Source organism: Kryptolebias marmoratus, linkage group LG1, assembly GCF_001649575.2.
Source record: "Kryptolebias marmoratus isolate JLee-2015 linkage group LG1, ASM164957v2, whole genome shotgun sequence".
In the NCBI taxonomy this organism is placed as follows: Eukaryota; Metazoa; Chordata; class Actinopteri; order Cyprinodontiformes; family Rivulidae; genus Kryptolebias; species Kryptolebias marmoratus.
In genome coordinates, this window is record NC_051430.1 from 12,228,381 (window position 1) to 12,242,384 (window position 14,004).

Here is a 14,004-nt window from a genome sequence, read left to right on the forward strand (position 1 = left end):
CTGCAATAACTAACGGCAGACTGATATGACGTGCTGCAGCGCTATCATTTTAGCACCTTTCTCTAAAATCACAGCTTGTCTGACATCTGTGTAATTGAGCATTCCACTGAGCTGACCCAACACCGACTTGAGCGGGGAGCCTTTTATTGTCACACTCTTAAAGAAGGCGAAGTCCAACTCTGTACACTTACAACATCTTTCCCCCCTAAGCCATTTAGTACAATTTCTCTTATTTACTGCTAAGAAGTGATCGTGATGCACATGGAAGCTATTAGAGAAGCTCAAAAATAGAAATGAGTGACGTACTGGCAAGGCTTGTCTTTAGGAAAATGGCCACTTCATTTCTTTAATTGCTTAAATAGTGGAACTGTTAAATTAAGGGTTTTTCCATTTTCCAAAAGCTCAGCATGTCAACTGATCTCCAGCTGCAGAGATGTGCAGTGCGTGTAACTTTACAGACACATACCATAACTACTGCTTCACGTTCCTCCAAACTGGCAGAAAGACCCCTGCAGGGACCCTACAGGAAACCTCTCAGGGAATGACGACAAATTTCCCTTAGATTAATGGATCTTTTTTATTTAAAACTGAACTACTGTGTCTTTTCTTACAAAAATCCATTGTGAAGATGTCCCTACCGTCTAACAGAGGAAGATCATTCGCAGTGACTCTGCTCCATCCTTTAAGATGTTACCATAATTTTGAACGTTACATTTTCTTCCACGATCTTTAAAACCCCAAATTCTCTTTATTGAAATTTCAGCCCATATATCTGTCTTTTGGTAACTGCTAGTAGTTGCAACACACAAAAACACAAATACAACTTTACGTATACAATTTGGAAAATTGAAAAATAAAAAAAAACTTGTTCCAACTGCTCCAATTTAAAAATGCTATTATTACTTTGCAAAATAAAAAGTTGAAGCCCATTCATTCCAAAATGTAATGTTTTTTTTGTTTTGTTTTGAAAAGAGCTATGCAGAAGCCAGTTACTGTGAGTCAGAATTACTGGAGCCTGTGTTAACCTCAACCCTCAACACAACAGTAACTAGCTTCTGCTTCAGTTTTACTGTAGTAAAGGAAAATATTAACAGCATGAAAAAGGTGAGGATTCTCTGAATAAGACTTTCATATTTGTGGAATTAAAATGACATACCAATTTATAACCACTTTTACCAGCTTTATTATAAACTAAGGACTCCTTTATAGAAACAATAACAAAGGTGATCTAACTTAAGGAGCATGAGAAGCTGAAGTTGTGGAGAGTCAAGGCCTCAGTGGTACCTGAGGTTATCGGAGCACCGAGTGCTCCGGTAACCTTCCAAACTGGAAGAGTGGCTCCAACAGATCCCAGGAACAACCTCAGAGATCTCTGTCCAGAAGAGCAAGAGCAGTCCTAGAAACAGCGGTGATACTGAGGGGAACCCTGAAGCTCTGAGGCCTCTATTCAAGGACCTGAGCTGGAAGTGAAAGTGGAACCACTTATGTGGAACAAATAGGGTGAGATGGAAATTTTTATATGGGTGGCCTTGAGGCCTTTCTGGGTGGAGTTTACATGTTCTCCCTGAGCTCACGTGGATTTACTCCGGGTACTCCTGTTTCCTCCCACAGACCAGAAACATATGCATTAGGTTAATTGGTAACTCTAAAAATGGCCCTCAGTGTGATTGAGAGCGTGAATGGTTATTTGTCTCTATGTGTTCCTGTGATGGACTGGAGACCTGTCCAGGGTGTCCCCCGCCTCTCGCACGGTGACTGCTGGAGATAGGCACCAGCCCCCCTCGACCCAGAAGCACAAGTACTACGAATGCTGCCCTACGTTTCTGGTGCACATTTTCATTTGCTCCATTTTCCAAATGTTTTCCATCCTGTCATAAGTGGAGCTGCTACACCTGCAGCCTCAGCATCCTGGGGGTTGTTCGACTCTGGGGTCAAAGGTTAACTGCCCTCAGATGTCACTATTAGGTTTTCAGACTTATACTTTTTTTATCAGCGTCATAGCAAATGGAAAAAAATATAAATAATAAAAAAAATCTCCCAGGAATAAAACGACTTTGTGACCAAAGATTGAATTTTTCTCTTTTGTTTTGGCAATGAAGCTCATCTTTAGTGTTTGTGGATGACATTTTCTTTTATACTTTTACATTTTCGAACATCTTTTAGCCAGATAACAGCCCAAAATGCTCCAGCAGGTCCTGCAAGATGAAGTGTGTACTTTGCTGCATGACACAGCCAATGAGTGTAGGTTATAAATGTAATAGCTGTGCCCTTAGCTGCAAATCAAACCAACACTGAATTTCGTCCAGTCGAACAAAAGCGTGTAAAAACTTACCCTAATCCAACTAAGCTTCCACTATAAAACCCCAACACGTCATCCCTACAGAATGCAGTTAAACATGCCATGTGGAAACACAACTAACTCGGGGGTTCCTGGCATTGTGTTTTGTGGTTCTTTTTCAACTCTCTTGTTCTGCTGAACAGAGATATTCAGACCGTTATTTTAGGGGTCGTATGTCCTTGCGATCCTATAACGCTGACTTTAGAACAACCCAAACAATTTGTATTTCCAGCACTGCGTGACAGACGTTCCACATCCATCATGAAGCAAAGCAGCGTTTCTTTCTGAAGTGATATGACAGTAAGGAGGGAAAAGTTGAAAACAGCAGCTCTCTTAGGAGCTCATGCAGCACACAGCTGCCAACGCAGATTTATCAGAAACGTGGCTCCTTCTTGACCCCATCCCGACCAACCCAGAGTCGCTGCACATGTCGCAGTGCTACTCCGCCAATGTTACTCATTCGGAGTGCATTTCCTTTATTATTATTACAGCCGGGAGACAGGAAGCGTCGCTGCTAACAATTATGTCAAGAAAATGACTGGAGATCCACCAGGACTGGAAATAAATTCACGGTATTACAAGCCATATGAGACTAATATGTTTTATTGTTTCATTCACTGCTGCTGCTTGGCCTCGGTGATTTCTGCCATTTGCACTCCACATGGGGAGGGAGAACCTCTCCAAATGAGTTACTGCCATTTAACGAAAGCTAAATCACCAGCAGTATTCACCTTGTTTTGTAGCGGCTGTGTTTTGAAAATTTAATTGCCATGTGTTAACTCAATATGCTTCTCATTTGAAATTGAACAAAAGGATCAACAAGCTGATGGAGGCAAGTTATTCTCTACCTCCCCCTGGAGGTTCAAAGCTGGAACTACATCACTTATTCTTAGGTAACTCCATTTATAGACGCGCATATTCAACGCAGCACTTTTATCTGGGCCTTGCAAAAAGAAAAGGACAAATGAGATCCAAATCAGCGTCTTTATTTTACAAACGCATTATTCTATGGACATTTTATGTATAATAATAAAAAGGCAATTTACAAGCTTAAGAACCAAAATGAAGCAGCACAGAATGATTATGAGTAAAATATATCATTTGAATAAATATATTTATTTCATGCTATAAAATAAATTCATAAATGGCAATCGATACAATGTCAGCTGTAGCTAGCTTCATTTACTTCATAGTTGTATAAAACAGTAGAGTTCTGAGGTTCACAGTTGGGTTGTGAGGTTGTGTGTAGAGTGGAGAGAACAGGAGAACGGGACATTTCTGCTGTCATGGTTCGGTTCGTGGTCTCCAGTGGGCCTCGAGTTTCAGTTCTGTGTAAATGATGGACTTGCTGAGACCTTGAGGCAGAATGCTTGGGAGTCGCTGACTGGAGACTCGTTTCGCCCAGCCTGAAGAGAACTGCACAATTACACGATGGACAAAGGATGAACGTCCAATGAGACCACTTTTTAGCATGATATACCCTGAGTTCAATGGTTGTTGTTGGTTTTTTTTTGCCTTGTCACCAAAACACACGCAAACCAGAGACGTCATAGTGCACAGTTTCAGGATTCAGAAAAGGGAGAAAGAACGCCGGCCAACCAAAACCTTTCCCCTCCGGTCTTGAACTACAACCACCGTCTCGAAGCAGGAGGAGCCATAAAGGAGATCACTAAACCTCGACCCGCCGACAGACAGCCCGCTCCCAAACAGCGGCGGCACGGCCCCAGAGATCCCTTTCGTTCTCGGACCCGGGCGGAGCGTTAGAACTGAACCACGTGCCGTTTCTGTGTCGCAGTTTACTGACTACCACTGGGTCTTCAGGAGCATTTAAAACATCTCTTCGCAACATCACTTTTTTTTTCTTTCTTTCTCACTTGAATACTTCTAACAGTAAGTTAACTTGTCCAAAAAAAAAAAAAAAAAGTAAACTAAAACCAAATGATCGTGGTCCTCCGTTCATTTAACAGTTCCCTGACTTTTAGTTTGTTTTGACCAGCCTTGATGATCCCAATACACCACTTTCACTTCCAAAAAGGTTATTGCTTTTCTTTCAATAATACACAGTGGACATAAACTGACAGAAAAGCCATGGAAGACTTATGATTTTTTTTTTTTCTAAGCCTGTATCAGTGTTCGTCAACTACCTGAAGCGAGTTTATTAGAAAAGGAACAGGACGAGCTGCAATTTCAAAAAGTAGTCGGACAGCCTTCCTTGTAAACACTTCCTGTTGATTAACTGTGGCTCCAAACGAACTTCCTTTCGCTCCCAGAGCTGGAACGAACAGGACGACCACGAGCCGATTGAAGAGTGTCAAGTTCAGTTGGTTCTGTAGGTTTATGCACTACCACAAAGGTATCTAGAGCTCGTTAAAAGCTTCGAACAATCCTGCCTCCATTAACCAATCATGAATTTGTTAACTTATCTAAAAGAGAAAACACTGACTAGTCCAAAAGCACCACTTAAGGGAAAAAAAAAAAAAAAGCTATCAAAATAATCGTGGGAACTGCAACAGAGTCCCTAACAGGTAGATAAGGAGTTAAAGAAGACTTTCCGGATGGAACAGATCTGTAGTTTTGACAAACAAAAATAACTATAAGTGCACAGTTAATGAAACAAAAACAAACAAAAAAAAGCCTGAAGTTCAACTTTCAAATTGGCAATTTTATACAATTTTGTGGTTGAGCAGCGTGCAATTCGACTACAGTATGAGGATATGCTCCTTTTTTTTTGTTTGTTTTGTCCTGCGCAAATACTCAGTAGATTATCTGCTAAATATTCAAGCAGTTTGCTGCTCCAAGAGAACAGAGAGGAAGCATCATGCAGCTCCTTCCTTCACCTGGAGTACGTTGCTCAGATTGTCTTAGAGTACAGTCTCTGAACACATGGGCACGTCTGCCTCGTCTGATTGTGATCGACTGCTACAAAATCAGTTACGCCTTAAAAATCAGTTGCCCATCCCCATGCCAAAGGAAAAAAAAAAAAAAGACTAGGTGAGAATCGGAAACAACGGTTAAGCCGAGTGTAATATGAAGAATAACACAAATTCGTTTCTATTCATTCTTGGCACCACTTTAAAAGAAACGTGGCCTTATTATTCTATCGCTCTTATCGGTTCTAAAACGAGGGAGGCACAAGCATCCAAGTGCCAGAATCTAAAATATAAAGCTTGTGGCAAGGCACTAAGTTTAAGATGCCACTCTATGTAGTATTCACTCTTTTGTTTATGCGGACTTGAAGCAATTATGTTACCTATTGCACAACTTTTCTATCATCAGCTTTTGTATGGCTTAATATATATTACTTATGACTTCACTACTCAATATGATCAAAGCAAGCAGCTCAAATTTTACAGAAATGATTGTTATAGCTAAGAAATTAACTTTAATTGCAAATAGCAATGAACTAATCCTACATTAACTTAGGAACCTATGCTTCTTAATGAGCATCCAGTTACATAATGTCATTAAAACTGGCTGTAGAAGTCACCTATTAGTCTTTGGCGAGAGGTCATGGCACAAACTTATTTAACAGTTTTTACCCATTATTTATAAAACAATAGTGACGTTTTCTTTTCCTAAACGTATGAATACTTGGTCTAAATAAGGGGCAAAAACCACGAGTGTGAAATTGAAATTAGTCAGCATCTGATTTTGGTGAGGTCAGAGCAGTTGACAAAACCTGCATGTGTCAGCTTTGAACAGATATAAACTTTACCCCGGTAAACATTTATAGGCTGACAGACAGTTCGCTGTAACAACAAGTGTTCGTGACTGATTCGTACACAGGGAGAAAGAAAAGCTAGCTCTAGTCATGTTTTAGCAAAACTCCCTAAATTTTGGTTTGCCATTTCGTCTGTCAGAGAGTAAAGATGACGACTGTACATTCAGAGGAATTGGAAAAAAGGAAAAATAAAAAGGAACAGATGTAACTTTAGACAAACAGACAATACTCTCCCACCAAATGCATAATAAGCAGAAAGTAAATGAAAACTGTCAAATATTCAATTGTAAGTTCTATGCAAATTCAGCATAGGCCAGACAGGGAAAATATATTTATATATATATATCGATATAGCATGTGCTCTTAAAAACAAACAAATAAAAAAAGGCCTTTAACATCTTGATTGCGATTAAGAAAGCAGAGTAGCACAAATAGAACCTTCTTGCGGAGCTTCAAATTTAAAACAATTAATCCGACACTTTTTAAGTGCCATATTATATAAAAACTACCCATCCCTGATCCCCATAGCACAAAGAGTATAGATAAAAAAGTCATGCCACATGCATGACTTGTATCCAATAGTATTCATGAGATTGCAGAGTGTCAAGGTTTTTAAAAAAAATTTTTTTAACCCAGTAAAATTTACTGCTGTAAATATGCATCTGCTGAATTGGGGCAGAAACACGAAATAAAAATTGCCGCAGATTTGCTCGGTTTCGTCGCCTGAACGGCACCCCCACTCTGCAAACCGCATCAACACTTTGGACAACCACCTACATTTTTAAAAACATTTAAATTTTAACCTTAATTCTTCTATGCCGCACCTATGACAATGTAATAAAGTTGAATTGACAAATGAGGAAATCCTGTTCCAAATCTGGAACGCAACAGAGAAAAGGAAAAAAAAAAATGAAACAAAGACTTTGCAAATAATGGAATAAAAACCATCTGACAATGGCTGAGATTCCTTTGTTCATTCTTTTTGCATATTGTTCAAGACTGTTCCTTATGTGCTAAGTTGACAATGAGTACCCCTGTCTCTGTCAAACACTGAGTTTTATATTGGAAGCCTTCCTCAGGTTAAAACTAGTACACATACATTAATTATGTATAAATATGCCATCAGGCTATAGAGGAATATAAATTACTTTCTAACTGCGTGGACGTGTTTCACCCATTATATGGATGACTGCATCTAAAGCCATGCCTGGCCCAACTTGAGAGAGACTTCCAGTAGTGATGTGGGATAAAATCCTGAAGTGTTTTGTAGAACAAATAATAAAATACAGAAAAAGAAAAAAAAATGTTTTCTTGAAATTGTATAACAGCCGTTTGCTTATTCTGTTTTCCCCACATTTGTCAAAAGCACATAAGCTAGCAAACTTAATGCGCTCCCAACATAGCACCTTCTTAATCGTAATTTTAACCTGGCTGACCGTGAAACAAGAACTTTGTTCTTTATCCATACAATCAGCAAGGAATATTTCCCCCCCAAGTATCAAGGCTTTGTGTTAAAAGAACATTTCTTACAGAGTTTGGCAATGAGATAAAACTGTACATAAAAACCTAAAACGGATTCAAAAGGTGAGCACGTTTGTGCATTGTAGGTTCTTGGCTATGAGGTAGAACCCGGTGAGTTTCAGTTAAGTTAAAACACTGTTTGTTATGAGTATGTAGTTGTGTCATGAGGTATTAAACGGATATGTCACACGAAGCTTTGCACTGGCAGAAAAATCATTCCTTGTGAGTAAGTGACCTCCAGTGGCCACATGTGCAAAAACAGGTCAGGTAAAAAGGTGATATGACAAGCATCTTACCAGAGCTTTCACATTATCAATTATTGCAACATGCCTATATAACTCTAAATATTTTTTTTAAAAAACATGGAAAGATAAAAAGAGAAATCAACTAGAGGTCTTGATTATTAGGACCACCTCAAAAATAGTAAGTTGTTACTCCCTTTGCTTAAATGACTTTCTTTTTTTTTTTTTTATAAAGCATTTGTTTTCCCTCTGCATTTAGCAACACACTTTACAAAATTGACAGAAACCCTTGACTCGAGAAACGTCTATAGCAGAGAGAAGTTGATTCAAAAACGGGAGTACTTTAGATTGAGTTGAAATAATCATTTCTTAAAGCTCGCTTCACCCGAAGCAGGACCTAAAAATCGCATCTCGATGCTTGAGCCTCCTCTGGACTGCATTTAGAACTCTCCTCCATTTCATTGGCCGGCGCCTCTTCTGCATATTGTGCCTCAAAGGCCATCCCCTCGGAAGCATCCTCTTGGTCTTTTTGACCTGAGCTTCCCTCCAGCCTCTCTGGGGAGTCAATGTGATTGCTAACCTCTGATGCGCCCATGTGCTTCTTCCTCAGGTGCTGGTTAAGGGTGCCCTGAAATGGGAAGCATTTACCACAGATCTGACAGTTGAAGGGCTTGTTGTCTGTGTGGCCGCGGATGTGGTACTCCAGCTGATCTTTCCTTGTGTACTTCTTGCCGCAGAACTTACAAACAAACGGAGTAATTCCCATGTGCAGACGCATGTGGCGGTCCAGACTCCCCTTCTGGTTGAAAGACTTTCCACAATAGATGCAAATGAGCCTCTCGTTGTAGGGATACCACTGGCTCCGGAGGCTGCGCTCTCGAATATCGTTTTCCAACCCAGTGGCCCCCGCTACTGATTCGCCATCATCCGAGCCAGCCTTGATATGACTTAGCACTTCTGCTGGAATGGCCAGTGGGCGCTTGGCTCGAGCTCGCCCACCTCTGAAACCACTGAGCAAGGAGCGAGACGGACTGGAGCTGCTCAGGTTGACAAAGCATGAGGAGGAAAGCCCTGAGTAAGAGTAGGCAGCAGGCTGGATGACAGGACCGTAAGAGCCCACGCTAACAGCCACAATCTGATCCCCATCCACGAGCTCCGTGTGGTAACCATCATCACCAGCTGAGGAACTATCTGAGTAGGTTGGCCTATCAGTTTTTTCTATCTTTACATGCACATCCGTTACTTGCCCATCTTTCCCAATCAGTTCTACTTGCTCCGTTTCACCCTCCATGGGGGCATCGTGCTCTGACACCCCGTCACTACTGCCACGATCCGACTGGCCCTCCTCTTGCTGCTGTTGTCGTACTCTGCTTTGGCCTTTTCCTGCCACCTCCAACCGTGCTTCCACGCCTAGCTGATTCTGCCGGGAGTAATAAGGGGGGGAGATCTGGGTAGGGTTTATAAAGAGGTTGCTGTCATTCACCCCATTGCGACTCGTCTGTAGGTTGTCCTTCTCTGGGCTGGAGGCACTGACTGGGAGGCTGATCTTGGAATGGATGCCCTCCAGAATTTGGGTGCACTTGTCAATGATTGCCTGCATCTGCAAGAAGCTGGCCGCAGTGAGGAAACTGATGATATCCTTGAGCTGTAGGGACATGTGACCCGTGTAGCAGAAAGCGAGAAGCTGCTCAAACACCTTAGGGCTTTTGATGACCGAAATGGAAAGACCACTCATGGTGCTGAGAGCCGAGTGGTCACGGAAGTAGGGTGAACTGGCCGCCAGCACGGCTTTGTGAGCTCGAAATGGCTGGCCCTGAATGTGAACGATGATGTCACACAACTTCCCTTGCAGTCGCAACTCATTGAGCTGAGTAAGAACGGTGTTACTGAACTCCGGCACATCAAACTCGATGTAGCTGCCGTCGTCCATTTCTTGGATACGTTTCTCCAGTTTGTCGACAGACTAAAGAGCAAAAGACAAAAAGAGGCAAAACATTAGTTTTTGGTTTTTAAACACATTATGCTTTTACAGCTGTCTGTCATTGTCTTCAGTACTGCGTAAACATTTAAAACCACTATTAATCCATTTATAATTTGATTCCACCAACCCAGAGTTTCTTATAATCTTTTAAAGTGCTCCTAATCAGTCCTCAGGCTTTCTTAAAGTTTTTCTAATTTTTTTTTCCTGTGAACTTTGGATCGTTTTCATGCATTTTCTGTCCTTGTATCTGACCATGACAGTATACTGTGAAGTGTGTCCTTAGCAAAATGAGGTAAGTGAACAAGTGAAGGACAAAAGAAGGGTCAAGCGTACAACAGATGAACAGTATCTGAATGTCATCTTTACGAACAAGGGAAAAAAAAAAAAAAAGCAGAACCTGAGAAATGTATGATGATTTAATTGGTCATCTACTGTGTGCTGCATTTTTTAGAAAATAGCCCTTTGGAAATCACCTTGTTTGTGACAAAATAGAATTTCCCGCCTGTCAAAGTGTAAGCCAACAATTAGTAATAAAACGTTTCTTTGTGACCGCCTGTTACTAACCAGGTGCCTAAAGACCCCATTTATAACTGGTTATTTTTTAAAGTTTAAGTGTTGAGACAAAAGATTAGTTTATCTCTGGAGCCTTTTAATGCATGGATAAATTATAAGTCCGTGTTAACTACCTTAACAAACAAATGTCAAGACTCCAAACAATTTACAATAATGCCTCAGCTTGAGTTTATGAGCGGATCTATTTCAAGACTTACTGATCTGTGGTAAAACTGTATTGTATGTTCCAGTACACGGACAAGCAAAAGATAATTAAAGAGATGTTAATTCATGTCCCTTATTTGTGCAACATTTTACTCCTAAACAATCATCCAACACTAAACAAAGCAACGTTGACTTGTTTAAGATTCCTGTGAGTAATGTCAGTTTGCATGCCAGCATACGTAAAGAAAAATAAGCTGTGAATGTAGAAGATTTTCATGTACTCGGCCAGTGATTTCCATCTTTTTTTTTTTTGGGGGGGGGGTACTAGAGAACTTAGAAGGTTGAAGACTTTATTGGCACAGGGGCTGCCACACACTGAAATGATTATTAAAAGTTTTATTGCATCAAACATAGCCATTACTCAAAAGGTTGCTTTTTACAAGTGCTTGTACGTTTAAAAGAAATAAATATAATATAAAATACATTTTGGATGCCACTTCATTTGGTACAAATTTGATTAAAATGCTTTTCCCTGCCAAGATCACCGTTTATAAAACAGACCAACAAACAAATGCAGCATCCTGAGTCTAACTTTTTTGAAGTTACAAATAAAATGTCAAGGGGAGCTACAAGTTGGTAAAAAAAAAAGAAAAAAGTCCCAACTGACTTTTGTGTGCTACTTTGTGCATTGTTGAGAATAAATTAATTCCATAAAAAAAAAAAAAGAAAAATCACGAGTAATACACTTTCCCATACATGCAGTAGAGATGATTACATTCAGTCTCTAAGCTCGGTGAGGGAGGAGAGATGGTTTTGACACCCTGCAGATGTTTATTTAAGGATCTGCTTTGTGTTTGTGTACAATTCTTATTTGATTTAGAAGATCTGATATTAAGAGAAGTGGTGGCTACACTTATCTGTAACTGATACAGAAACGTTGTAGGAAATTGTAACAAACAGCAATTGTGTAGCAGGCAGTAAAAACTGTGCTCTCACCTAGAGGTTGCCCAATATTTTCTATGGCTCGTACTGACGAAGATCTTTTAGAAATAAGGGCAGTCAATGGCCAATATACATCTTGTTTTATTGTTGTTTTATGTATTTTTTTATTAGACAAAATATAACAGTACTTGCTTAACCTTAAATAACTCTTTATTTAATGGCCCTTAATGGAACTTGTATACTTAAAAATAATATATGGGAGAGAATTCCTGAGTAAAAAAAAAAAAAGGCTACAGCAAGCTGGTTGTAGCAGTGTAGCAGCTGCATCTTAATTTTCCTACTTGGTAATTGATTAAGTATGCTCAGGTATGGCCGAATTCCATTTATTAAACTGGTCACTCTCAACCACGTCTGAGGCAAATCTGCCACCTCTCATCATGTTGAGAACACAGTCCTCTCAAGTGAGGCATGGTGGTGGCAGCATCATGCCTCACTTGAGAGGTTTGGTTTTCCATCACGGACTGGGAAACTGGGCAGAGCCAAAGGAAAGATGGATGAAGCAAAATACAGAGAGACATACTTGAGAGGAACTAGTTGGAGTCTTTCAGAGACTACAGACTGGGATGGTGGTTCACCTTTCAACAGGACAAAGACTCTAAACACAACGCAGAAGCAACACCGCGCTAGTTTAAGGTAAACCAATTAGTTGCGTGTCCTGGAGTAACTCAGTAACATTGTTGGACACAAGTTGCACCAATCCAACGTTAAGGAACTGGAGCAGTTCTGTCATGATGAACTGACAAAAAATCCAGTGGTTAGATGTGCCAAGCATGTGGACACTTCCTGCTGTGACTGCAGCAAGAGGCCGTGATGACGCAGATGATTGAGTGCCATTTCTCAGTTTTACTTTTTTTCTGAATAATTAATATCCGTTTATTTATAATTGTTTATTGTAAAATTATGAACGTAAACAACTTAAAAATCCATTTAAATTCCACATTGTAAGGCAATGAAATAGAAGGAATACAGACAGTCTTCAGCTCCTTGACACAATTTAAAAAAAATAAAAAACACCTACTCAACATTCGTAACCAGCTTCCACAAACCTGACATTTACAGAAGTATAAAAGATTGAAGGACTGGCTGTTAATATTTATGAAAAAAAAAAACTAATTACCTGGAAGATATGATCGATAATTTAATCATAAATGAGCCAGCTCTTTTGGGGTAATTTGAACACGTGTTGGAGGGCCACAGTTTTTTTTTTGTTGGTGCACAAAGGGGGGCTCTAAGGAGAAAAGGTTGGAAGCTATGGTATTAGGAATTCACCTAGCTTTACAAAAAAAAACAAACAAACAAACAAACAAGCCATCACAGTCATGATGAATATCACACAGACAGTGCAACATTCTTTAACAGTGCTAAAGGTTTTATTGGAGATTGTGCCACAGAAACACAATCAAGAGAAAATTTTATTCTTTACTTCACTGAATGTTTTCCTCGAAACAGTTTTGTTTTTCTTTAGATTCGGTGGTGTTTATTGCGAAGAAGGAAATCGTCAGGGAAGTAGATGAACTTTATGCAAATTGCTGAACAAAATGTACCAGTCTGTGACTGTGGTAAAACGTTCGGAGTCATACGAGTCAGGCTGTACGGGTATACTGTACATTCGACAATTGGCAGAGAAAGAGGAAAATCTGGTTTTGCTTTGCTTGGCGCACTTGAACCAACTGTTCTTGAGGCAGCTTTCAAAGACAATCTTCTGAAGCAATCGGGGAGAACAGTGACTTCGCAGTTTTCTACGCTTGTTAAGCCTGTCTCTCTAGACAACCACACCCGCCAACAGCACCACTTTGAAAAAATAAAATGAAATAAAGAAAAACGCACTGATTATACAAACCTAAGACAAGAAATAGGTTTTGCCCAAACAGACAACTGTGGTTCAGGAGTGGGGCTTATTCACTAAACTGTTGGTTGTACAAAAGCTGGCCTCCCTAGTCAAGTCCTCGACGTGTCTCTGAGTGAGATGCTGTACTTGAAAAAGACTCAAAACACAACCACAACCACAAACTATCAGACTGTGGTTTAGTAGAAGGAGTTGGGTGTAGGCCTGTCAAGATAACAAATTTTGCTGGGCGATCAATTGTCTCAGAAATTATTGCGATAAACGATAATATTGTTTGGAGACTGTTTTAAACTTATGTAATGATAATACCATAATTGTGTGAATGCTTTTAAGCATTCACACCATTGTTTTCATGTTTCTCTTTCTTATCTATTATTCTTCTTTCACTATTCCGTACATTTTTCGGCATCTAACTCGTTCCGCAATTTTTCAGCTATTTCAACCGTTCATATATCAAAACGTTCAGCTCATTAATGACAAGACCGCTATGACTTTTCGTATTGGTGCAATTTCGGCTGTTTCAGATATTTAGCTTTTTCTGCCATTTTTTTCTCATTGAAAATGAATGGAGCTGTGTTCAACTCTTTGAAATTCAGCTTTTTTCTTTCTGTTTCAGCATTTTCTGCTAATATTACT

General features: G+C 39.9%; 1 protein-coding gene across 5 annotated transcripts in view; it reads right to left on the reverse strand.

The window, feature by feature from the left end:
• Positions 1-3,308: 3,308 nt before the first annotated feature.
• zbtb34 (zinc finger and BTB domain containing 34) overlaps positions 3,309-14,004 on the reverse strand; it is a 17,309-nt gene continuing 6,613 nt past the window's right edge. For all 5 annotated transcript variants that reach the window (XM_017417290.3, XM_017417291.3, XM_037975730.1 and 2 more), the window contains exon 2: positions 3,309-9,785. In XM_017417290.3, the coding sequence (XP_017272779.1) occupies positions 8,220-9,785 (1,566 nt within the window). In that variant the 3' untranslated portion in view covers positions 3,309-8,219. The remainder of the gene's footprint in view (positions 9,786-14,004) is intronic.